Source organism: Rattus norvegicus, chromosome 2 (genome assembly GCF_021556685.1).
Source record: "Rattus norvegicus strain SHRSP/BbbUtx chromosome 2, alternate assembly SHRSP_T2T, whole genome shotgun sequence".
NCBI classification, from domain to species: domain Eukaryota; kingdom Metazoa; phylum Chordata; class Mammalia; order Rodentia; family Muridae; genus Rattus; species Rattus norvegicus.
Window position 1 is genome coordinate 27,317,179 of NC_141535.1, and position 27,494 is coordinate 27,344,672.

Consider the following 27,494-nt stretch of genomic DNA (forward strand, 5'->3'; position numbering starts at 1 on the left):
GGATATGAGTACAGTGTGGCTGTCTTCAGACCCACCAGAAGAGGGTATCGGATACCCTTTACAGATGGTTGTGAGTCACCATGTGGCTGCTGGGAATTGAACTCAGGATCTCTGGAAGAGCAGCCAGTGCTCTTAACCTCTGAGCCATCTCTCCAGCCCCGAAGACACGCTTTATAAGATAGTGTAAGTTCACAGTACGGAGTGCATGTAGGGTACTAGGTTTGCACTGATGGTACATTTCTTGATTTTGGTAACTAAACTGTTTGAAAAGGATATGGGATGGTTTTACTTGGGCCATCACCCAGTTAGAAGCTCAGGGACCTTTATGAGAAGGGCGATGAAACATGGGGTAGCTGTGGTAACTGGACAGTGACCCTGTTGCTCACCAGAACGAGACAGCCATACTTTCTAGATATGCTTTCTTCCACAGAGTTGTTTATCTTAAATACAGTTTTGGGAAGGGTGGACGTTCAGAGTCCTGAGTGGATGGGTGTGACACTTGTGAGAGACTGCTTTTGGCCCTGAAGCCACGAGTGGCATGAGTTTGCTCCTGTCAGGCAAGGGGGCTGCCACCTGTTGTTGACATGGAAAAGCTCTTCATTCTGAAAGCTTTTGTTGATCCCTGGAGCAGGGTGAAGCCACTGTCATGCTGCCTGTGGGCTGTCAGAGCTCTAGAAGAAGCTGCTCTTCCCTAGGTATGTGGCAATGCACAAATATTCTTTGTTCAGCCTGGCTCAGTAGTCCTAGACTTGGGTGGCTGAAGCAGGAGGACTGCTGGGATTAGCTACAGTGTGAGTTCTAGGCCAACCTGAGTGAGCTACAGGGTAAGACCCTGTCTCAGTCTTCCCATAGTTATGTAACTAGATATGACTTTGTTTTTGTTTCACATCTTATAGTTTATATCATTTAACATGCCAAAAATTCTTACATAAAATTCAGTGCTAAATACAGCACAGTTTACTTGGATATGGATCATTGTTTATGTAGTAGCGTGCGATTCTCTAATTTTTGGTCTCAGAAGATTTTAAGCGGAATTTGGTGGGCAAGGGGTTATCATGGATAGCCTGAGTGTGGTTGAGACCAAGGTATAAGTTATATTTAGGGACTTTTTTTTTTCTGAAAAGATTATTAGCTCTTCTGAGTATTGGGCTAAAGACTTTAGATTTTATTTTTAGGATTTTGTAGAACTATTTGGCCATGAAAGATATTTATATTTTTTATATTTAATTTCATTTATAAAATATCACATAATAAAGATTGAGTGGATTAATATACATTCAGAATGTTCAGTGTATTCACTAGTTATGAGGGTATAGAAAATGTGCGCCTCAAGTTTTGTGTTTTGCTCCTAAAACTTGTGTTTGTGATGTTATGAAGTATGAAGGTGGCTAAGGATACTGGATCATAGAATTGTCTGAAATTATCTCAGTGAGATGCCAGGAGGAGCCAAGCCGTAGATCCCGAACTTTCCTGCAGGTTAATGCACAGTTTTGTTTTTCACTTAAGAAATAGAAACCAGAAAGCTCATAAGCACAGCTGTTCAAATGCAGTGAGCCTTCCCAGCACTGCACTCGCACTCAGGAGAGAGGGTGCAGTGGGCCTTTCCAGCACTGCACTCGGGAGAGAGGGTGCAGTGAGCCTTCCCAGCATTGCACTTGGGAGAGAGGGTGCAGCGGGCCTTCCCAGCACCGCACTTGCACTTGGGAGAGTGGGTGCAGTGGGCCTTCCCAGCACTGCACTCGGGAGAGCGGGTGCAGGGGGGGGCTTCCGGACACTGATCTTGAGAAAGTGGATAGTTTAACCATGAGTTAATTATATTAGTGGAAGTAAGAAAATAAAGTTCTTATCTGGCTTGTTCTACTTAGACCTCATTTTAATTTGAGTGCTGTACCAAAAGAAACACAGAGGCACTGTATGTTTGTGTGTTTAAGGAACAAATGGCGCAGAGAAGGAACCTAAAACCGTGTGGTATCAAGAGGAACCAGGGACTGAAAACTTGGTGGTAGCGTGTGCTTGGCAGCGTTCTTGTTAATACTGCCACCACCATATCCATCTCTGCTTCCTACTCCACTTCCTTCTCCTCCTCCTCCGCTACCTCCAGCAGTGCCAGCATGGGCACCGGCACCTCCTCCTCCTCGTCTGCCATCACCAGGGAGTGTTTCAGGGGAGGAGAGGCTGTAAACCTCATTACTTTCCTTTGAAGAGGCGCAGAGCACCATCAGTCTAGTGCCTTTGGGGTTCTTATTCTCATGTACTGTCCTTGCTCCGCTGAAAGTACCATGTAGTGCACACACTGGAGTGGGACTGCTGCCGTGTGAGGACCTGGGCCGTCTGACAGACCAGGAAACGAGCTCCCACATCACATACTCATGGCCACGTTATTTACACATTTACACGTATCTTTGAGTTTTAGCTCTTTTTTTTTTTTTTGCCAGTTAGTTGATATTTTGGTATAAACCTTCTTAGTGACTCCTCACAACCTTATTTGACAAGCCTTTTTCTTTCACTGGTGTAATTATACACAAAACAGTGTCTGCTTTACAGTTTAAGCTGCGACCAGATTCGCTTTCTTACTTGAGGAAAATTGAGAATGGATTTTGGTATATGAAATATTGAGTTTTAAATTTTCGTCCTGGTAGGAGTGAATGACTTTTTTTCCCTCTTCAAATAGATCAAGAAGCTGGTGTATGTTTACCTCGTCCGATACGCTGAGGAACAGCAGGACTTGGCTCTCCTGTCCATAAGCACTTTCCAGCGTGCTTTGAAGGTAAATCAGTGCGGGCGAGCAGGCGAACAGCGCCAAGGTGTCTACACAGTTGAAGGTGTGTCCCTTTAAGGAATGGGACAATAATCTTCTAAATTGCCTAGCTATGGCTCGAAAGAGTTAAAGGGCTTCCCAGAGTGCAATTCAGTAGCCTTAGAAAATGATTTCTATATCACCACGTGGATCCTTGCCACAAAAGTAGCAGCTTTGTTTCTCTATGTGTGTTCAGTCATTGTCGTGGATCGAAGGACTATTTATCATGTACCAGCGGTACAGAGACAAGACAGTGGGACATTTACAGAGGACACATTTAAATTGATGATGCATTTTACTATGAACAATTAAAGCCTCGTCCCCATAGTAGTAAATAGTAAACTAGCCTCGGACTCACCTCCTGTCTTTAAAACACTGTTTCGCTGCTGCTGTGAGGATTAAGCTCTGTAGCACCTGCTAGCTCTCATGCAGGTGTCTTTGAAAGTACAAACTTGAAATTTTGATGGGTATTTTCACTGTTTTAGGACCCAAATCAACTAATCCGCGCAAGTGCCTTGAGAGTTTTGTCAAGTATTAGAGTGCCGATTATCGTGCCTGTCATGATGCTGGCTATCAAGGAGGCATCAGCTGACCTGTCGCCCTATGTTAGGAAGAATGCAGCCCATGCTATCCAGAAGCTGTACAGGTAGGTAGACCACTGTAAGCTAGACACAGTTATAGTAAAGATAAGATGGCTTCTGTTTTAGTTTTTCTTTTCTTCTTCTCTCAGACATTATATCCGGACCACAGTTTCCCCTTCCTCCACTCCTTCCAGTCCCTCTCCCCACCTTCCCTCTCCCTCAAATCCACACGGCCTCATTTTCCCTTAAATAAAAGAGCAGGCCTCCCAGGGAACATGGGCCTAATAAGTTACAGAAAGACTAGGCACAGGCCTCATTTCAAGGCTGGACGAGGCAACCCATTAGGAGGACAAGGGTCCCAAGAGCAGGCAAAAGAGTCAAAGACACCCTCCACTTCACTGTTGGGAGTCCCATGAGAACACCAGGCCTCACAACCATAAGGCCTATGCAGAGGACTTAGTCAGACCCATACAGGGTCTGTGCTTGTCACTTCAGTCTCTCTGAGCCTCAGTGAGCCCTGCTGGGGGTGGTGGTGGTCATGCTCTCAGTTGCTGAATGATGTCCTTTTGATGACAATTGGATTAGTCACTGATCTTGGTGGATAGCAGAATATCATTAGAATTTCATTGACTCTTTTTTTTTTGGCCCGTCATGTTTGGTTCTATTCTTTTTCTCAGAGGCGGCCCTCCCTCTGGTTCCATTCAGGTAATGTCAAGCATGGGCTCCCTCTGGTGGAGCTGGCTTCCTTGGGTCAGTGATTGGTTGGCCACTGCCACAAGTTCTGCACCACCATGACCTCAGCACACCTTATAGGCAGGACAGATTGTAGGCCTAGTATTCTCTCCTATCTCCCTACCCCAACCTGTTCCCATCCCCACCTGCCCCCCAATCCACCTGCAAAATCTGTTTCCCCTTCCAGGGAGATCCACATTTCCTCATCTGGAGCCTTCCTTGTTACTTAGCCTCTCTGGGCCTGAGGAGTATACTTTGTAGCTAATAATCCACTGTAAGTGAGTGCATAACACGGTTGCCTTTCTGGGTGCGGGGTAGGATGATCTTTTCTAGTTCCATCCATTTGCTTGCAACTTTCATGATGTCATTTTTTTTTTTAATGGACGAGTAATACTCCATTGTGTAAATGTAATACTCCATTGTGTAAATGTAATACTCCATTGTGTAAATGTAATACTCCATTGTGTAAATGTAATACTCCATTGTGTAAATGTAATACTCCATTGTGTAAATGTAATACTCCATTGTGTAAATGTAATACTCCATTGTGTAAATGTTCCGCATTTTCTCTAGCCATTCTTCCCTTGAGGCACTTCTAGACTGTTTACAGTCTCTGGCTATTACGAATAAAGCTGCAGTGAATGTGGCTGAGCAAATGTCCTTGGGTGGGATGGAGTATCCTTTGGGTATGTGTCCAGGAGTGGTGTGGCTGGGTCTTGAGATTGATCAGTTTTCTGTTCCGAGACACTGCCGTATTGACTTCCAGAGTATAGGATTACACTCCCACCAGCAGTAGAGGAGTGTTTTCTTTGCCGACACGAGCTGTCACTTGTGTTTCTGATCTTAGCCATTCTGACAGATGTAAGGTGGAATCTCAGAGGTTTTTGATTTGCATTTCCGGATGTGTATGGATGTTGGACATTTATTTAAGTGTTTCTCAGCCATTTGGGATTCCTCTGTTGAGAATTCTCTGTTTATCTCTGTACCCCATTTTTAAATTGGATTATTTGGTTTGTTGATGTCTAGTTTTTTGAGTTCTTTATATATTTTGGATATTAACCCTCTGTCATATGTGGAGTTGGTAAAGATCTTTTTTCCACTCTGTAGGCTGCCATTTTGTCCTATTAATGGCATCCTTGGCTTACAGAAGCTTTTCAGTTTCATGAGGTCCCATTTATTAGTTGTTGATCCTAGTGCCTGAGCCATTGGTGTTCTGTTCAGGGAGTTGTCTCCTATGCCAATGTGTTCAAGGCTATTCCCACTTTGTCTTCTATTTCTCTTCTATACCTGGTTTTGTGTTGTAGTCTTTGATCCACCTGGACTTGAGTTTTGTGTAGGGTGATAGATGGATCTGTTTGTATTTTTTTACATGCAGATGTCCAGTCAGACCAGCCATTTTGTTAAAGATTCTCTCTATTTCCTTTTTGTATTTCTGGCTTCTTTACCACATGTGACGTGTGTGTAGGCATGTGGATTACATCTGGGTCTTTGGTTCGGCTCCATTGCTCATGCTGTCTGGTTGTGCCAGTACCATGCAGTTCTTACCACTCTGGCTCTACAGCCTTCAGTCGGAGCGACCATGCGTCAGGATGTTCCTTTGAGGATTGTTTAGCTCTTGTGTTTTTTGTTTTTTCATATGAGATTAAGTATTGTTCTTTTAAGGTCTGTAGATAATTGTGTTGGAAGTTTGTTGGGGATTGCATTGAATCTGCCGATTCAGTTTCGTTCTTCTAAGACTTGAAGTGTTTGTCATGCAAGTCTTTCCCTTGCTTGGTTAGTTATCCCTAAGACATTTCATATTGTTTGTGGCTCTTGTGAATGGTGCTGTTCCCCTGATTTCTTCCTCAGTCTGTTTGTTGTTTGTATAAAAGGGCTACTGATTTTTTAAAGTTAATCTTATATCCACCTACTTTACTAACATGGTTTATGAACTGTAGGAGTTCCTGGTGGAATTTTGGGGGTTAGTTATCATATCACCAGAGATACTTTTCATTCATTTATTCCTTTTTAAGCTCTGATGATTAGCCTGTTTTTCTAGTAAATTAATTTGGCTGTTTTTCCCTTACAAGTAATACGTGTACACATTTACCTTTGTGTTGGTTATACAGACCTTTGAAGACCTTTGAGTTCTGAGCTTATTAGGACCTGTGTTATTTATAGGTGTCATAACTTCAAAATAATCAGAATTGGCATTCAGTTGTATAATGTGTTTTATACATGCGCACGTATGTATGCATTTCCAGACAATAGAGGACTTGGGGGATGGCTCAGTGTGTATGGGGCATGAGTGCCTAAGTACAAATCCCCAGCAGCCAAGGTTTTACAAGACTAGGTATGTCATGGTGGGGGAGGGGAGAATAGAGAGCAGTAGCTCCTGGGAACTTGTTAGCCAGCCAGCTTAGCCAGATGGTGAGTGACTGCTTCAGCAAGAGACCTTGTCTCAAGGCACCAAGGCATAGAACCCTTCAGGAAGACACCCAGCCTCCTCCTCTGGCCTTCATATGTGTATATGCAGGTGTGTGCAACTGTACCCACACATATGTGAAACACAGTCACGCCTTCCCCTACCTCTTATTTACTACATAATAGAATTTCATGTGTTTTGCTTACAACTCCTTTCTGTCTTATGTTTCTGTTGCTCACTTGTGGAGTGTGATTCTTTTTTCTTTTTTTTTTCTTTTAAGATTTATTTATTTATTTATTTATTTATTTATTTATTTATTTATTTATTTATTATATATGAGTACACTGTAGCTGTCCTCAGACACACCAGAAGAGGGCATCAGATCCCATTACAGATGGTTGTGAGCCACCATGTGGTTGCTGGGAATTGAACTCAGGACCTCTGGAAGAGCAGTCAGTGCTCTTAACCGCTGAGCCATCTCTCCAGCCAGGTTGTTGTTGTTGTTGTTGTTGTTGTTGTTGTTGTGGTTGTTGTTGTTGTGGTTGTTGTTGTTGTTGTTGTGGTTGTTGTTGTTGTTGTTGTTGTTGTTGAAGCCAGGGTCTTGTTATATAGTATCTAAAATATTTTTACTTGTAATTTTATTTTATGTGTATGGTTGTTTTGCTCATATATATCTGTGTCTGTAGTGTGTGAACATAGTGCTTGTGGAAGCCATAAGAAGGTGTGGATTCAGGATGGATTCTGTGAATAGCCAAGTGGATGCCGGGAGTTGAAGTTGAATCCTTTGGAAGAGCATCCAGTGTTGTTAACCATCGAGCCATCTCTCTAGCTGTTGATATCTTAGCAGATATCGTATAATATCTTTTTTTCTTGGTTCTTTTTTTTTGGACCTGGGGACCGAACCCAGGGCCTTGTGCTTCCTAGGCAAGCGCTCTACCACTGAGCTAAATCCCCAGCCCCTTATATAATATCTTGATCTTTGTGAAAACATACCATGTAGATAAGGTTGTGTGTCACAGTGTTTACTCCTTTCTGTCACTACCATCTGCTCTGCAGTCCCCTTGGAGACCAGGCTTGTTTCTGGTGTGCTCTCAGCCCTGGGCTCTCCTGTAAATGTGTGCACTTGTGACCAGCATACCATATGCCAAATAGTTAGTTACCTTTTGACTGCCACTTGCAGGTCAGGGCACATGTGGAAACTTCCCCCAAATAAATGCATGTAACAAAGGACCTACCTTTGCCTTTGAAAGCAGAAACATGAAGTCACAGCAGTGGTTTAAAAGTGCACCTAGCAGTGGCTGCAGCTCACCGCTCACTCTCTTTTGTCCCCACTTTGCCAATTTTAGCACTGACTGCATTTTCCCACCAGATGTTTCCACATAGTCCAGCCTCGCACTCACCCTTGGGTTTAGATGACAGCTTCATGATGCATGTCCCCATTAGCAGGGTAACACAATTAGGGCTTCCTTAGAAACACTCTTTTTGCTTTTGGCACTTACACACTCTTAGTTAAAAACGTTTACTGTCCTTCCCTTACGCCATGAGATTACAAAGGTCTCCAGTCAGGTGCTTTCACCTATTCCTTAACGTTCTCCAGCTGGCTCGGGTGGCCTAGTTAAGGTGAGCAGTGTTAGAGTCACTCAGTGACTAGCAGTCCCCACCCCCTCCCCATGCTCTTAGAACTCCTCAGTTCTCTTGACGTGACGAGAGCCACTGAGTGCTAGAATTAATGTCAGTAACCACTTGGGGGTTATTATTTATGTATTATGTAATTCTTTCTCTCTTTTCATCACTGCAGTCTTGACCCTGAGCAGAAGGAGATGCTGATTGAGGTCATCGAGAAACTCCTGAAGGATAAGAGCACGGTGAGTCCTGTCTTCTCAGACCAAGGACGCTGGGTTTATTTCACACCGTCTTCCTTGGTGGATTTGCTAAAGCCATTTTTATTGGTCCTGTAGTGATAGAATTATTAGTAGCTCATGTCTAAATATTAAAACTGGGCACATTGGCCCACACCTTTAATCCCAACACTTACAGGAGAGAAGCAGATGATCTCTGAGTTTGAAGCCAGCCTGGCGTACATAGTGAGTTCCTGGTTGGCCAGGGCTACAGAATGAGACCCTATATAAAAACAAAATGAAAATAACAACAGCAACAACCCCAAACTAAACCAAAATGAGTATTAAAGACAAACTGGGAAACAGAGATGTATAAAAGAACGTTCTTTCTTCTTTGTCCTTGCTGTCGTTTGGTTGGTTGGCTGGTTGGTTGGCTGGTTGGCTGGTTGGCTGGTTGGTTGGTTGGCTGGTTGGTTGGCTGGTTGGTTGGCTGGTTGGTTGGCTGGTTGGTTGGCTGGTTGGTTGGTTGGCTGGTTGGTTGGCTGGCTGGTTGGCTGGTTGGTTGGTTGGTTGGTTGGTTGGCTGGTTGGTTGGTTGGCTGGCTGGTTGGCTGGTTGGTTGGTTGGCTGGTTGGTTGGTTGGCTGGCTGGTTGGCTGGTTGGTTGGTTGGCTGGTTGGTTGGCTGGTTGGTTGGTTGGTTGGTTGGTTGGCTGGTTGGTTGGCTGGTTGGTTGGTTGGTTGGTTGGTTGGCTGGTTGGTTGGTTGGCTGGTTGGTTGGCTGGTTGGTTGGCTGGTTGGTTGGATGGTTGGTTGGTTGGTTGGTTGGTTGGCTGGTTGGTTGGCTGGCTTGTTGGTTGGCTGGTTGGTTGGTTGGCTGGTTGGCTGGTTGGTTGGTTGGCTGGTTGGTTGGCTGGTTGGTTGGTTGGTTGGTTGGTTGGCTGGTTGGTTAGTTGGCTGGTTGACTGGTTGGTTGACTGGTTGGTTGGTTGGCTGGTTGGTTGGTTGGCTGGTTGGCTGGTTGGTTGGTTGGCTGGCTGGTTGGCTAGTTGGCTGGTAGGGTGGTTGGTTGGTTGACTGGTTGGTTGGTTGGTTGGTGTTTTGGACAGGGTCTCATGTAGCTCAGGCAGATCTCTACTTCATATCAGTGTGAGTGCAGCTTCTCACGGGCCAGCGTTACAGGCGTACTCTGTTGTGCCCAGCTTCTAGAAATTTCCTAGATGTACCAAAACATTTCTCAAAATGTTTCTTCCCCAAAAGAATCTCCTACTTGAAGAAGGCTCAGTTTTGTTTCTGAGTGATATAGCTCTAATTAAAATGAGTAATCTTTTGAAAATATGTATATCTACCTGCATCCCTTTTCCACGCTCAGTTTATGTGTGCATTGGCAAAATGACAAGACTAAGGAGTACGGTGATCTAGGGGTTGTGAACTTGGAGGCAGTCTGCTGTTGTCTTTGATATGGCTTCTGTATCTACGTTTTACAACTCAGAACTGCCTAGGAGGTGTTCATAGGCCATGCTAGGGATCATGGACCATTGCTCCCGGAAGGGCTCCATGTTATTGGCTCTGTTAGCTTATGGATTAACACATGGTTTGTGCTTGACAAGGTGCAGTGTTCAGTTGAGTAGATTGTGTTCTTTGTAAGGTAGAGTGTTTCATAAATGTATACTAGGTCTGTGTTCAAACTTTGTTTCTTTGTTGCTATGGCTTTTAAAGAAGGATTATACTTATTTATTTTGTATGTGCGCATATATATGTATGTGTGCGGGCACACCTGCCGTGCAGTTTGTGGTCATAGGAATACTTGAAGATTTGGTTTCCTCTCCCACCACGTGGGTTCTGGCCTTAGAACTGAAGTCATGGTTGTCAGGCTTAGTGGTAAGCACCTTTACCTGTGAGCTGCTTGCTGGCCCATGCTTGCTGTGGTACTGAAAAGTGGGGTGTTGGGCTTTCTCTTCCGTTCTCTCTGTGCTTGCCGTGCCTACTTAGGAGTTCTGATGTGGCTGTGCATGTTTATAATAACTTTATCTTATTATTAATAGAATGGCTGTTCCTCTATTTAGTGACAGTGCCCCTTGTTTGGTGTGCAGTCATCCTAGTTCTCAGTGTTTTTCACTTTCGTTTTCCAGACCTCCAGATTCAAATTGCATTTTCTGATCTAGTTGACTTCTATAGGTGGGGTATAGATGCCTTTTGACTTTAGTCAAACCCTCCAGTAACCGCCTTCTCACTGGGACAGTAGATTCACTCACACCTAGTGCTGTGTTACTTGAATCAGTTGAGTTCCTAGCTCCTGTTTTACTTGGTTTTCTTTTTGTGTTTTTCATTCCCCCTGTGTTGTCAGCACTAAATGAGTATTTTACTAAATACTCCATGTCCTTTAAGCCTTCCCCGCTTATCTTGACAGAATCATTACACTGTCCTAGTATGCATAGCAGTCATTGGGTTCCATTCCTATGCCATCGAAGCTTCTTCAGGGTAGCATGTATTAGTGGTCTTCACTGCACTTCTACGCGTAGTTGACATGTAGGTGGTATCAAATATAGACGGACTTATTAAGTCAGTTGAGAGAAATCATGCTTCTTTCTGTTATATATGACATGCCTGTTGTCTGCCTCAGGGATCCAAATATAAAGCCTGTTTGATAACTCAGATACTCAGATAACTTAATTCTAGTTTTAAAAGTATGTGTTTTCTTTTGTCCATAGGATATTTGCTACATACGGTAGAATAGAGAGACTTAGAAGAACAGTTCCTTAATTTACATGTAGCTTACCATTATTTCTGCTCCACCCTAGCCTTAAAAGAAATCTGGAAGCAGCTGGGTATTGTGGTATACACTTTTAGTCTCAGTCCTAGGGAGGCAGAGGCATGCAGATCTCTGTGAGTATGAGGCCAGCCTTGTCTGGGAGTTCCAGGCTACTGTGAGATCTTGTCTTGAAACAACTATTACAACACAAATGATGAGAAGAAAAACAGTACAGTTTGGAGGCTATCCTAAAACAAAGCTTGCCTGTGCACACTTACCGGTCCAGAGAGGGTGTGCTCCCTCCCCTGTTTTTTCCTGTTGGCTTCAGGGTTGCTCTGGAGACCAGGCTAGCCTTGAATTGGCTGCAGCCCTTCTGTCTTGAACTTGTGATCCTCCTCCCTTGATCTCCCGTGCTGGGATCACACCATGCCGGCCAGGCTGCGTCATATTGTCATGGGTCTGAGCTACAGCCTTAGCTTTGGAATTGAGTGTTTTATGTTCCACTGTGTCTCTAAGGGTTTGAAGTTTCTAATTCATATCGTTGTTTTGAGTGGAAGTAGCCATTGTATGCAAAATCTTCAGCTGATTCTACAGGATAAGGTGTTAAAAAATATTCTGTCTGAGAAGTAGATGGGTCAGAAAGGAGTGTAGTGGACACAATTCATTGTGAATTTGATTGCCAGCTATTGATTCCTGTCTGTTTATTTCCAAAAGAAGGGGAAATACCGTATAGGTATCTTTAGTAGGTGTTTGGTGTTTGGTGATTAGTTCATAGTGTCTGGTTCTATTTTCTGGAGGTGTTTGTTTCTTTTCAGACTCACTGTTCACAGGGAGTTCTGGGTTTGGGGATATATGTTACAATTCAGTCATTTCTCCTAAAGTACTATATAGTGTGTTTACTTAAAAAATTAAATACATATGTGTCTATTTTCTTTCTGTGTAAGACTTTGACTGTCTCTATAGTATAACAGTACAATTCTTTCTAGCTCTTTCCTTCCATAGTAGCGAACATCTTCCCTGAACTCCAGTAGATTACTTTAGTGCTCAGCCCAGAATGTAAAGGATGAGAGTGTGCACACTCCTTGGTGGGCTCCTGGGAGAGGAACTTACCTCCAGATTAGGTATTGGATTGGTGCTTTTTATATTTAGTCCTAGTTCTCAAGTGTGACAGTGAACACAAGTTGCTTTCTCATATTCTTGAACTTAACGGTGCTAATATTTTAAAATTCTATTTTTCTGATTGTAAGTTTTTAGAAGATTCATTTTCATTATTTATGATTATGTATGTGTGTTGTGTGGGTATGTGTGGTTCAGTATTCATGAAAGCCAGAAGGCATCACTGGGTTTCTTGGAACGAGAGTTACAGGTGGTTGTGAACTCTTGATGGAGGTGACTAATCTGAACTTAGATCCTGGCATCTGAGCTTAGGTCTCCTGCAAGGACAGCACAAACTCTTAACCACTGACCCATTTCTCTAGCCTCTCTGCTTGTTTTTTTAATCCTGTATCTTTGCTGAATTATTCTTATTATTTATTTAATATTATATATAATAATTTGTATATTTCATAATATATATTATTTTTCCCATTCTTTTTTATTGTTTTCTTGTAAAATACCCAATACCTGAAGTTAGAGTTTTCTATCATTTTCCGCACTGTTAGCGTTTAAGTTTTTTGTGCATGATTTACTGTCTCCTCCGCAGCCCTTAGCAGTGGTGGGGATGATGAGCATCTCTACCTTGTGTTCATCTGTATCAGTGGTTCTCAACCTGTGGGGCACGATACATGCATATCAGATGTTTGCAGCATGATTCATAGATGTGGCAAGACTACAGTTATGAAGTAGCAGTGAAAATAACTGTATGGTTGGGGCCAGCACAGCACGAGGAATCATTGACGTCTCAGCTTTAGGAAGGGTGAGAAGCGCTGCTCTGGATGAAGTGACCAAGTCCACATTACATAGCAGGCTGGGCCTGAAGACTTTCTCTTTAGTGTTCAACTGTGGCAGTTGGATAAGATGCTTGGGGTTATACTTAGGTTCCCTGGGTGCTGGTGGGCACGCGTAGAACTGCTTATTTCTAGCGAGATGTTTTTCTGTGCGATTCTAGTTTAAGTAGCAGGTTTATGAGCTGTCATTCTCTCCCTCAGGAACCTGTTTGTAGAAGGTGCCTCCCTGCCTGCTGTGTGGTAAAGCCGGCCGTCTTTGCTGTTTCTTTCTCTATCTGTTCCCTCGCTTTTCTTCAGTGGTGTTTATTAAGATCCCATGGTGGTTTTGTCCCGGTGATCTCTTCCCTTCACCTGACTACCCCCTTTCAGTCTTCCTAGGTTTCACTTAACTAGTACTTGATTCCTTTTGGTAATTTTTATTCTGGTTTTGAATTTTGATTTATGTTGCTCTTTTCTATCTTCTCATGCTTCTTCGAGGGCGTCTACTTCATCTTAACGCTGTGTCTTAATTTCCTTTTACTTCAGTTTTACTGAGGATGGTGGTGAGCGGTTCAGTCGCTGTGGGTCTGCCTTTTGTCAGACTTGGGTTAATTGTGTCCCATGCCGTGAGCAGGCTGGGAGTTTGTTGCAGTAGCCGACAGGGTTGTGGTGCAGCAGCACCTTCTCTGTGAGGACGGTCCTGCAGTTTTGAGGTTGTTGCATTTGATGGCTTTTGGTGGAGAGGAGCAGACGTTCTCATACTGTTGTGAGATAGATCTTGTAGCAATCCGTCCCCTTCCCCCTTTCCTCTATTACGTTATAAGTTTTTGGAGAGATTATTGTGTGTGTGTGTGTGTGTGTGTGTGTGTGTGTGTATGTAGGAGTGCACCATGTGTCAGAGCACATGGGGAGAGGTCAGAAGACATTGTGGGGGTCAATTCTCTGTTTACCTACACAGTGCATCCCTGTTTATGTAGCCTTGTGCCTTTGTGCATGGCTGTCTTCAGGACAGTTTTGGAGATTGAGCCCGGGCTCCCGTCCTTACAAGGCTAGCATCTTCTGAGTGAGCTAAACCCTCAGCCTCATTCTTCTCCTTGGCCTATGTACCATTAACTTGTCTAACTAGTATTTAACTAGTATTCTTCTTCTCCTTGGCCTATGTACCATTAACTTGTCTAACTAGTATTTAAGCAGTCCTTAAGAATGTTCTCTGGTGATTCCTCTTTTGTGTGATTATAATCGACTATGGAAAGATTACAAATGTATTTTAATATCAACACAGGTATTTATTAACTTGTGTTTTTGGTTGTGTGCGATACTCTATTAAGAGAAGATAGGTACATTCCCCCTTGTATTTATAATATTAATGGTAACATCTAAAATTAAGAAAGAAGCATGGATTCCCTTCCCCCCAGGGGGAAAAACTCCTCATGAAATATGAGGGTGGCTTGCTGGGAAGAAGGGCTTCAGTGGAGGAGGGTAAGAGGACAGTGAGCATGCAGTGTCAGAGCATGACACATGTGTGTGAGATGTGAAAATAAATTTTTAACTAACAAAGAATCACAAATAACATACATTTAAAAATTTCCCAATCAAATGAGTCAATCTAATCATTTCTGCATTTTGAGTTTATTCGCTGGTACAATATGGGGATCATTGTAATGGGGGTTTTTATGTTACTGAAAGTACAGGATATGAAAGATATTGCTGTATTTAAAACTTGTTTATTTAAGCTCAGTTGATTTGGGGAGATATGTTCTTTTGCTTTTCTTAGCCTATGATTGGTTTTTAATGAGCTCTCCCAGATCTTTCGTGTGTGAGTAGCCTATGACTGCAAAAAGACAAGTGTGTGGCTTTTAAAAAAAAGAAACCATTTTGGATCTAGGCCCATAGTTCTGGTAACAGCGGGGCAAGCACGGTAGTGTCATTTAGGTTGCAATCATTTGAAGGCACCTTTGTGTTTACAAAGACATTTAGAAAGCTCACAACTACAATCAGAAGAATTAGAAAGGAACATTTTGCCTATATATTTGTCATGTCCAGTCAGTGGTTACAGTGTTTCTTGTTGTACTTTTTGTTACATCTTTCTGGATTCATGCCACTTTCATTATGTTAGCACAATCTACGTTACTACAAACCCTCCCAGGTGTTTCCTTACAAGTGGATTCTTAAGTCTATCACGGTTGTTTCTTTTCTTTGAAGTAAAGAAGTTAATATTTGCTGAGCATTGAACACACAGAACCGGACATTTAGAATGTCGGGAAGGCAAGGGGCTACTTATTTTCCTCAAGTAAATGTTAAGGAAACCTTATCAAAAGCATTTATGTTTCTTAGGAAGACAAACGACATTAACGCTTTCCAAAAAGCAGAGTTGCTTATGAATTTTTGATGACTCAAAGTTCCCTTGACTTTCATACAGAACTGTTTAATGAACAGACTGATAGCTCAAAGTCAAACTGCAGGGGCAAGATACCATTTTCTAAGTTATTGATTCAATGCTGGTGAAACCTCACTGTTCTGGGGAGAAGAGGAAAGCCCACCCCCCGATTCGTGCAGATGTTTTATTGTGATGGATCTATTATCCAGCTATTAGAAGATAAATGACTGATCTTCCCTATTTTCCATGCCTCAAGAAAATTGAAATAAGAAGGGGAATATCATTTGGGCTGTATGATTAGGGCAGGTTGGATAGCCATTAATTTAAGGGAAGGAGATCTTGGCAGAATTGGCTAACTTACACCATCTTATCAATCAAGCCGTGATACACTTCTTGTGATGACCCAGCACTCAGATTTTTGTAATGTTCATTAGAATTCATGACAAAATAGATGCAAGGAAACGTTTTGTACCCTTCATAATTTTATAGAAAATTTATTGTTATTAGAGGAACCATTTGCTTAGTGTGATTTTTTTCATTACCAGCTTGTCAACTAGCATAGATAATCTAGAGAAAATATGAACTCCATAGATGGGATGTCACTTTTGTTGATGGTTCATGTAGTTTACCTTGGAGCACAGCTAATGGCTGAAGTTCATAGCAACAGCACAGAAAAACGTGGCAACCAAGGGGAGATAAATGAACCACGTTTATTGCTTTAATATAAAAAATACATAAATGGAAAGCCGCGTTTGAATCTGACGAGCTGCCTGCAGCCTCGGTGGAGTGATTTACTCCACTGCGTGAAAAGCTGCTATTGACTCAGGAGATGGGAATTAACTGTTTGGGTTTTGGAAACCAATATTTTTGGTTTTGAAATCTAAGTAGATCATTTTATTTTAATTCTCAATGTTTTATGGATATTGAACATTTAATAGACCCAAATGATCACTTCTGCTTGTGTTCATCCAAAGCTCTCAGATTGTTTAAACCAAGCAAGCAAGCAGTCCCGTGAAGTCCGTTTCTGAGATGGTCAGCGCTGTTCACGACAGTGTCCTGTTTTCCAGTCTTGTACTCTGGTGTTCCCTGAATCCTTACGTGTACTTAACTGACTACTTCCTTTCCTTCCTCGGTACCGTGGTGTTTGTAGTGTGTTCGTGCCCCACAGTCACATGCTATCGCTGTGACGTGATAAACTTCTGTCCTGCAGCAGGTGACCCCATTCCGTTGTCTGGTGTCTGACCGTTTGAAAGAAAAGACAGTCTACCACGTTGGTTTTTAGATAGCATTTAAAAAATAAAAACTAAAGCTTAAAAGTCTTACAGATTGTTCTAAGATATACCTGTTTTTAAAGTTAACATTCTTTACCACTTATTATTGATGATAGTAATTAATTTATATATAAAATATATTGATGTTTTTCACTTACTAATAGGAGTTAGTTCTATAGTTTGATGTTCTAGACTTGGTTATCTTAAGAGACTTTTTTAAATTGTTAATTTTAATCGCATATAACCAAAGTCCTAAGTTGATGTGACTGTATTTGAAGAGTAATCATGCAGAAGACATCAACATGTGGAGTTGCAAACATGCATTTAACATGCTTCCCATATCAACAGCGAATAGGAAGTTAGACATATAATGCATTTTTATTTAGCTCACACAAATAATCAATTCTTTGCTTTTTCGATTGAGGTGCATTCATGCTGGGACCAGCAGGCACCAGTACATGGGTAGGTCTGGAGTCAATAAATGCGGCTCCACGTTTATACTGATTGGTAATTCATAAAATCCCCACAGGGCCTGGAACTTGTTTAGCATAATAGCAGGTCTATATTCTGAGCTGTTTTCTCTCGATTGTGTTGTTGGTTGCATATTAATAAACTAAATGGTAACCAAGTAGAGGGACAAACACTTAAAACACGAATATCATTGTAGCTAATATTTTTCAAAAAGTACCATTTTAGTAAGTTATATTTCTATTTAATTGCTTTTTTTAAAGCCATTGGGGAAATTTTAGATACTAAAAGGAAAATCCACAGTGTTTAGGAAGAATATGATAATAATTTGTGTTTTTTCAAAACCATGTTATACAATTGGCTAACTGTACATATATCTATGGTATACATATAGAAAAATTTGTATATTAAATATTCTGCTTGCCTTGTATCTTTATAGATAGTAAAGGAATCTTAGTTTCCCCCACAAGTTTCCCCCAAGAGCATGACAATTCAAAAGTCAGCATTTGGGATCTCATTAAGTAGTCTAGGGAAAAGCTGCCACCTTTTGGCAATACATTATTCTGAGCTTTATGCACGATAGACTAACATTTCATTCACTGTATTTTCTTTGAAAATAAATTATATTGCTAAAAACAAATGGTTTAAAATGTGTACAACTTAGAGTGTGTTTCCATTAAAAACACCCTGTGTTCTTTGTAATGTGAGCCCGCTGTTGAGTGAGTGCCTGTTTAGTTTAAGTTGGCAGTGCTGTTGCTGCCTTGATTCTCTTTCCAAATGTCTTTACTAAGAAAGCCACTTTACATTAAGCTAAAGTTTGTTTTAAAAAGAAAACTGAATCTTTAATATTTAATTCATGTACAATATATTAGAATTTAAGGGGTGAAACAAGATAACCCTGATTTATCTCCCTTAAGAAAAAGGTTAATTTTCTATACTAATTACAGCACTTAATAGTGCTTCAAGGAAACGATACTTTGTATCACTTGTTTTAACTGAGTGACTGAAACTTTCAGTCTGATTGTCCTGATGTTGTCTGTGTTACTGGACTGCCTGACTAGGAGGTTAGATGGCTACAGAGTGTACTTCAATGACTTACTATTTCTTTCTTCCTAGCTGGTGGCTGGCAGTGTGGTGATGGCTTTTGAAGAGGTGTGCCCAGATCGAATCGATCTGATCCACAGGAATTACCGCAAGCTTTGTAACCTACTGGTTGATGTTGAAGAGTGGGGGCAGGTGGTCATAATCCATATGCTAACACGATACGCTCGGACCCAGTTCGTTAGTCCTTGGAGAGAGGTGAGTGCTGATTGGTTCCTGCTTGGGAAGTGTACCAAGGGAGTGGATTCACTTTTACAAATTGTGCAACAGACAGTAACGAATCAGAAATCTGCATTTTAGTGAGAGCTCATTTTGTTGTCACATGTTCTGACGGTGACTGATTCCTCTTTAAATATGTCCAGTGTAATCTTTCATATGATGCTTGGCAAGAGGCTGCTCTTAGGACGCAAGCCCTGGGGCTTTCTTTTGTTACTTGCAGTTGAGTTTACAGTTTTGAGCACTGTTTATCTTATAGACTAATTTGCAAAAGCAGGTAAGTGAGTCTCTACCATGACTTTGCTTAGGGTGACTGACTTCTATACTTCCAAAGTAAACTGCTGCTGAACTTTAAACTTCATTCCCCCAGTTTTGTACTTTTAAAATATTTTCTTTTTATTTGAAGTGTGCGGAATCAATAGGTAAAATATCCTATAGAGTGAATTTATTTTTGTTGGCAGATTGTATTAGCAATTTATTATTTTCTTTACACTAAAACTTAGAAACTTTAATTGTATTATATAGTTCATAATAGAACTCACTCAAAAATCAAATAGGGTGTTTCTATGCAAAAATCAAATATAAATTTTAACTTTATAAGGAATCTTAAGCAGTACTATAATAGTACAGTTGTCTTTTGACTTATTTTTAATGCGATATTATTTTTATTTCTGTATATTATGTATGCATGTTTATATGTATATATACATGCATGCATGTGTAAGTGTGCATGTGTGTATGTGTACCTGTATGTTTATGTGTTCATGTTCATGCCATGTGTTTTCATGAATGTTTACATCTGTGTGCACATATGCATGTGCATATATGTGCCTATATATGTATGTTTTCATGTTCTTGCACGTGTGCATGTGTGTGCACCAATGTATTTTTGTGTGCATATATATATGCTTTCACAGTGTGTATGCATGTGCGTGCATGTGAGTGAGTGTGTGTGTGTGTGTGTGTGTGTGTGTGTGTGTGTGTGATTGTGATGTATGCTTACACTCCACATGTGCCAGTTCCCGAGTATATCAGAACTGGGATTTGAACTCAGGTCCTCTGGATCAGTAGCAAGCACTCTTAATCAATAATGAGCTACCTCTCTGGCCTCAATATTACAAACTTGAAAAATCAGTTGTGAGCTTTACCCAACATATGCTTTTAACATGAAAAGTAATACTAATCTGAGAGGAAAATGTAAATAAATTTCACAAAGTGGGTATATTCTCGTAGATAGCTTATAGATAATTATAACGTATTTCATGAACTTTTGTACATTGACTTGTGTTTTAGTATAAAAAGATTAAAACATTTTTATGTATCTTCATCTCCTTGAACACTATGTCTCTGCTTTTCTGATTCCATTGGGGAGTGTTGTATATCGAAGCTAGGGCTTACATGAGCAAAAGATGCGTCTACACTGAACCCCAGCTCTCTGTGCTTTAGGGTTTTTTGTTGTGGGGGTCTCCTTGTAGAGTCCCTTAACTTTATTGTAAGTAAAGTGGTTGCATTTTTCTACAATGTGTAAAAGTTTCTTATGCTACATATGACTTAAATCTAAGAAGCTTTACTATTTGTATAAATTAATTTGATTTATTATTGACTAGAGTTCAGTTTGAAGACTTTTACTAAATGACCTTCCTGTGTGAATCCACATCATTCATGTTTTTTTGACAACTGTTAACACTTGAGATTTTTACTTTGTTTTCATATTATTCTCAAAACAATCTCGTACCTGTATGCAAATGATTTGTTTCTTTGTTAGCGGGCGAAGCTGGAGCTAAGCGCACTGCGTCTTCTAAAAGTATGTATCGTTTATTAAAACTAAGTTTTGTAGCTCACTTTTCTCCTTGAGTTTGATTTCATCTTATTTTAGATGAAAAAACAGAACCTTATACAAAATGAAAGATAAGTTAAATTGGACTCTTAGGTGTATGTTTGTGAGATACATGTATTGGGAGAGGAGAGGCTGCATTCTTTCTTTGTGTTTGCGTGTTAATTCCATGAACTTTAGTTAGTGTGAGAATAGGTCACTGTCCTAGCATCCCTAGCATATTAGAATTGGACTGTTGCTTATTTCCTTGTCACCCATTCATCTGACTGTGGCGGGCGTCATTGTAGGCTCTGTGGTTTCCAGACTTGGGCAGTGCTTTTCAGATGGCAGCTCTGCCTTGGGATGCTGCAGTATCTACCACCAGGGGTGTGTGTGTGTGGAGTGTGGGCAGAGTGTGTGTGTTGTGTGAGGTGTGTGTGTGGGTGTTGTAGTGTGTGTGTGTGTGTGTGTGGAGTGTGGGTAGAGTGTGTGTGTTGTGTGAGGTGTGTGTGTGGGTGTTGTAGTGTGTGTGTGTGTGTGTGTGGAGTGTGGACAGTGTATGGAGTGTGAGTAAGCAGTCTGTGTGTGTGTGTGTGTGTGTGGAGTGTGAGTGAGCAGTGTGTGTGTGTGTGGGCAGAGTGTGTGTGTGTGTGTGTGTGGGCAGAGTATGTGTGGGCAGAGTGTGTGTGGAGTGTGGACAGTGTATGGAATGTGAGTAAGCAGTCTGTGTGTGTGCGTGTGTGTGCAGAGTATGTGTGTGCAGAGTATGTGTGGGCAGAGTGTGTGTGTGTGTGTGTGTTTGTGTAGCGTGAGTGGAGTGTGACTGAGCAGTGTGTGTGTATGTATGTGTGTGTGGGCAGAGTGTGTGTATATGAGCAGTGTGTGTGTGTGAGTGTGGGCAGAGTGTGTGTGTTGTGTGTGTGTGTGTGTGTGGAGTGTGTGTGTGTGTGTGTGTGTGTGTGTGTGTGTGTGTGTGTGTGGAGTGTGGATGGGTAGAGTGTGAGTGGCTGAGGAGCCAGAATACTGGAGCTGAGGGTTTGACTAAATGTGTTTTGACTTCTCGGTGCAGCTTGTATACAATTTCCTTTGAGACAAAAATGCATTGGTTTAAAGGAAAGAAAGAAAAATCATTTAGAAAGATTTGTAAATTTTCATTAGTATAAATCGTATTCCTTTTTTAAAGTTACAGAAGTACTTATAATATGTAAAACAAAAACTAATTTTTTTTTTTATAATCTCTTGGTTGACCCTTGAGAGGCAGTTGTTGGTAACCATTTAATTTCAGTTATGCTAGGAGTTATAATTTTACTATGGATAAACATTTCACTTTATTTCTTAATGTAAGATACTGTAAATTGACCTTAATCTCTGGAAAAATGACTCTTTGATTAAGTTCTGTTTGAGCATCTTGTTTAGCCCAACATAGTCTGGATGTTAGGATTGTATTGGTGTGTTTTCTTACTATTCTATAAAGAACCCTTGAGAGAAAGCTATAGAAAGTACATGCTGTAATTTCAAAACCAGCAGCCACAAGCTCTTTGTAACATGCTCTGTGTGTAGAAAGGAGTGCACTATGTATGCTATGCCTACTAGATACAACTATGCTTTGAGTGTGCCGACACTTGGGTCCTGTCCACAGCACACTTCTTGTAACTTAGCTGAGTCTGCCGTGGTTCCGATTGCTGCCAGTAAATACTTAGAGGAAGAAGCCGAGATGTCTGTACTCTGGTGGCCCTCTGACTCTCTCCATGTTGATTTCCTCTCTTTAGGGCTGACTGCCTTTGGTTAATTTAGTTTAAAAGTTGTTGGACTGGGATCTGGAGAGATGGCTCAGTGGTTAGGTGCAGTGCTTTGAGGACTCCAAATGAGGAGTTCCATTCCTAATGCACTCGGTGACTCATAGCTGCCCTAGCACTCCAGCTCCCAGGAGCCCCAGTGCAGATCCCGTACTGGTGTGCACAGATCCACACAGACATATACTCACACACGTTAGTAAAAATAAGAAATGATGATACTTTGTAGGACTAAACACAAGTTAGCTGCAGTGGAAAGAAACAGAGACATGCTCAGCTCTATATTTGCTTTCTGTTTCAGAAACTGTAGTAAATGTTTTTATAGCAAATTTATAGCTAAGGCTATCACAGTAGAATGGCACAGTGGAATGGTACTTTTAATGAGGACTGAGGACTGTCTGGTCTTCCTGGGATCAGTAGAGAAAAAAAAAATGTTTGAGCACTTCATTAACTCCAGTCATAGGCAGAAATCCCTCCTGTAAGTGCATTGCAAACACTACTATCCCATCCATAAATCAAGGGCTACCACAGTGTATACCATATCGAGGGTAAAACACCAATCAAGGGTGTTTTACCTTAAGTAAGGTGGTACCGATGGGAAAACACTGTCACCAAATTAGCATTTCAACTTGGAAGCTCTCTAAAATAGAAAATTTCATATCACACCGAATTTATGTAATTTGGTTTCCCTTTCTTGTATTAAGTGTGAAAAATGATATTCTGATTTATCATTTTGATGTCTTACGTAGTGGATAGTTTGTATTGGTCATGGTGTCTTGTCACAGCAAGAGAAGAGTAACTAAGGCAGAAGTTGGTACTAGAGAGTGGACTATTGCTGTGAGAGACCTGACTGAAGCAACTTAGAGAAGAAAGAGTTTACTTTGGGCTCACAGTTTCAGAGGGTGAGTCCATGACCATCATAGTGGGGGCATGGCAGCAGGCAGTCTTGGTTTGGAGCAGTAGTTCAGAGCTCACTCTTGAAACACAACCATGTGGCAGAGAGAGCTAACAGGAATGGCATAGGTTTTTTATAACTCAAAGCCCACCCCTAGTGCCTCAGTCCTCCAATAAGGCCACACCTCCTAATCCTTCCCAAACAGATCAAGCTCATGGGGGCCATTCTCATTCAAATCACCATGTTGTGCAGTCAGAATTTTCATATCTATTTACAGATAAAGATACTGAGGCATAAAGATTTTAGCAGTTCACCTAAGTCAGTGCTGTGTAGAAAAGGTAGGCCAAGAGACAGTTACCTGATGCTAAAGGCCGTCATCCTTCCCTTTGTATTACGTTATCTATTGAGTCTAATATGGTTTGTATTTGCATAGTGGTTTCCTGCCAAAGGTAATCTCAGAGACCCTAGTCTATCGTGCTCAGTTATATATCTATAATTAAATGTGCCTTCCAAAGAGAAAAATCCTGTTTTTCTTTGAATTTGAGTGTGTGAGTATATAGGCCAGAAAAGTATTTCAGGTTCCTGTTCTGTAAGTGTCCGCCTCAGTTCACTGAACTTGGAGCTCTGCTGGTGGTCAGCAGGCACCAAGTCCTGTTATGCTGAGCATCTTCTTATTTTGAATTCCTAATAATGTTTATGTTAATATTCTTGAAGGGTAGTAAACGTTAGCTTTTAGGAATATTATGAGAAATAGTTTTTGAGGTGAGCTGATGTGTATATTTTTGTCAGTCAGTTCTCAAATGAACACATCATACAGAAATAAGCTTCTTCAGGGCCAGAAGAGATTTTTAATTTAGTTTATTTGCATCATTATAGATGAGTATTTAGGCTGTTTATATGTAAATGTACGGTTTGAGGAACAATTAAGTGTTGACAAAGTAGATTGCAGTTGTATCAATTGCAGGGCATTTTCCATAATTTTTCTAACTGACATCTTTGATGATAAATAGTGGGTGGGAGTCAGAGCCCATTATACCGCGGGCTAGGAATTCACGGGGCTGTCAGGAGGAGAGCGACTGACTTGAAATTTACATATTAATGAGAAGATTTGTTAGCAGGGTGCTTGACTATAGAAAATAACCGCATATTTATAGGGCACGACATTTTATAAATAAAGCTGATGCAGGAAAATGGAAATTAAACCTTTTAGGTTAATAAATTCAAGAGACTACTAAAATGTGTATTTGCATTTTTATTTTCTTAAATTTACCTTACTCTCTGCAGCCTGTGTCAGCTGGTTTTCCATTCTAGGTCAAGTTTGTATAATTTTCAAGGATACAACATTATTTAAGTATTTTCTTTGTCATTGAAGCCTATTATGGGAAAGCATGTAAATCTCTAACACAGAGTTGCTTTGATACAAATGATGGATCTGAAAATAAATATAAAACAGTGCTAAAGAGTGGTTTAATAATGTGGGTTTCTCTTCAGATCACACAAATCTTTCTTCCTTTAAGAGTTATTTAAAATAAAACGAAACAAACAAAAGCCCAGCCAAACCCAGCCCTGCTTTGGCCTTGGCTGTAAGCTGATAGGGGGTAGGGCGTGGAACTGCGTGGGGCTGGCTGGGAAGCCATTCATCTGTAACAGACATCTACCAAACGCAGATCCAGTGCAGTGCGGCTAACATCGCTAGGAGGTGGGAGATTGTAACAGTTACCACACCGGTTAATCTGAAACTTAAAAGTAGATATTCACCGTAATCGTTTAGAATGTGAATCCAGGCTGCAGTTCTCCTGGCTTCTGCCCCTGCCTTTGGAAACTTGGGAAGTGACTGAGTGACTTTTGTCACTCTCTGGACTTCTGTACATGAATTTATGGGACCTTAGGTAGGCATGAGGACGTTGTAAGGTTGGAGTTTTGCTTAAAGTGGTTTTATTACACGTCTTTTCAGAGATTGTTCGAAAATAACTCATCAAAATCCACTCTATTTATGTAACCATGCGCATGTATACACATTGTGTGTGTGGTTCTTTTCAATAGGTTAATTTAAAAACCAACACATTTCGTAGCATATCTTACTAGTGGACTGTTACTGGATTTTGCTGTTCTTTAAAAGTGAAATACTGAGGATTTATTACTGAATATAGTTTTTACAATAAAAATGAAGTAAGTTTGTATGTCAGCAGACAGCTGTGGACAGAAGCTTTAGCACAAAGGAACCGTGGAGCTGGGCCTGGGGCTGGTAGGGAGGTGAGGGCTGGCCTCCTTGTTTATAGGGCATTCAACTTAAAGATCCCCTAGTCTTTTGTCCATTGTTTGCTTTTGATTGAATATTTTAATCCTAGGAGCTTCCTTTTGTTAAAAGTAGTTTTAATTTTATCCAAGCAATATGCACCTGTTTTTAAACATCTTTTATTAAATGTTTGACAGGTTCATAGTCTCGTTCTTGATTATAGGTATATAATCAAGTCCCTGTACCTTTTTCTTTTAAGTTTAATAATACTGTAAGGCTTATGTAAGGCTCCTGTTGTATCCTCTCCATTCCTGACTGACTCCTTTTACCCTCTTTGTTTGTGATCATGCGTTGCAGTTACCTTTAAGATCCCTCAGTAAGGCCTTTTTACTTTTCCTATTTCCTGACAGCAGTTTTAGATGTTATCTACCAACTCAATACTGTGGAAATGGGGCCCCTCTATTTTCAGTTCTAAACATCATATCATATGTTCCTCGTCCATCTCAATAGTTCCTTGTGTTGCTCCTAGGAAACTTCCTGTGTGTAAATTCTTAAATTTTGCTGAAAATATCTTGATTCCATTTTTTTTTTTGAAGAAGGGTTTCGATCCATAGAATTCTTTGTGGCCTATTATTTCTGGTCAGAATTTAGTTGCAGTCACTGTTCCTCTGCATATAATGTATCTGTGTTTAAATATAATAATATCCATAATAAATATCATAAATGTAATACTGCACTGTGATTACATTTACCTCTCCTATCCTCTCTCATCCTTCTCCAATCCTGCCAAACCCATTTGTCATCTCAACTAGTCCCTCTCTACTTCTCTTCCCTCCCCTCTCCCTCCCTCCTGCCCTCCCTCCCTCCAGCCCGCCCGCAGCAGATGTATGTTTTGGGGTGTGTGTGTAGTTATGTGTGTGTAGTTATGTGTGTATGTGTGTGTGTGTTTATGTGTGTGTGTGTGTGTTTTGGTGTGTGCGCGCGCACGCACATGCAGGTGCAGTCATAGCTGCTGTCTGTTGATGAGTGTATCTCCCCATCCTTTGGTTTCCAGTCTTTTGCCACATCTTTTCTGTGTTCTCTGGGCCTCAGTTGGGCTGGCATAGAAGTCCCACGTGGGCCAGATGCTCATCCATCACTGATTCTCAGCAGTGACCAGTTATGGCTCCCCATTTTGACTGTCACTTATGGCTGGAAGAAGCTTGTCTGACCAAGAGACTAGAGAGTGGTAAAGGACATAGGCTATATATGTACTAAAGTCTCATCTCTCTAAGTTTTATGGATAGAGTCCATTTATTTGTCTATTTCCTTGGGGTGGGAAGGGGCCTTCTAGGGCTGAGCCCAGTGCCTCACATTGTTGAGTAAAAGCACCCTACTACTGAGCTAGCTACATGTCCAGTCCATTGACAGTTTTGTCTTGAGACTGGGTCAGGCTAGACTCGAGCCACCTACATTATCTGTTTTCTCCTTGCATCTGAGATGCAGGGCTTGTGCGCACAAATCATGCTGGCCTCAGGGGCCTCCCTTATGTTTAGCTGCACCTGATTTTCTGAGTGCCTTTGGCGTGCTGATGTTTTACAGCAGTTTGAGAGAGAGTATATCCAATGAGGGCATTCCACGTCTGAGAGAACTGAGGCTGGGGCTTACAAAGTGCACCTCAGCTCCAGGTCAGAGGCCTTCTGTGTTTCCCACAAATCCCTGCAAACCCACCGATTCTGACCTTCCCGTTAGCTAGAATTACTTATGTCCTCTGATGCCTGTCAGCCACTATAAAGATGCTGTGACAGTGGCTAGAGGAACAATGCCTCTGGAAACACATGGCTTCCTTTCAAACAGTTGGTTTCTCGGTTCTTTTAGGACATCCACGCAGATCTATATGATGAAATTAATTGGCTGCTGGGAAGTAAAGTGTTCCCCATATTCTTCACTGATTTCATATAAGTTTGACGAGATTGTAGTTCTGAAAGAATATTTAAATTTTGGCTTTTAAGAGATGTGTACAGTGAACGTAGAAATAAGTACTCTGATAAAATTCACGTAGATCTCAAGGATAGGCCAATTTTATTTTGATTACATTGCAATGCATTGTAAAGATTTATTTATTTTTATTCTCTGTGTGTTTGGCCTAGATGCTTGTATGAGCACTGTAAACGTGCTTGGTACTGCAGAGGCCAGAAGAGGGCATCAGATCCCCTAGAACACCAGTCCTAGGCCTGAGCCCTTGCCAGAGCAGCCAGTGCTCTAACCACAGTGCTCTCCAGCCCCGTAGCACTGTATCTTTGGATCCCTTAAGTAGGC

The 27,494-nt window shown here is 41.2% G+C and overlaps 1 protein-coding gene across 4 annotated transcripts in view; it reads left to right on the top strand.

The window, feature by feature from the left end:
• Positions 1-27,494, top strand: part of Ap3b1 (adaptor related protein complex 3 subunit beta 1) — a 200,184-nt gene that overhangs the window by 40,345 nt on the left and 132,345 nt on the right. For all 4 annotated transcript variants that reach the window (XM_087621633.1, NM_001429216.1, XM_087621631.1 and 1 more), the window contains 4 exons: positions 2,672-2,767; positions 3,283-3,443; positions 8,313-8,379; positions 18,259-18,441. In XM_087621633.1, the coding sequence (XP_087477759.1) occupies positions 2,672-2,767; positions 3,283-3,443; positions 8,313-8,379; positions 18,259-18,441 (507 nt within the window). The remainder of the gene's footprint in view (positions 1-2,671; positions 2,768-3,282; positions 3,444-8,312; positions 8,380-18,258; positions 18,442-27,494) is intronic.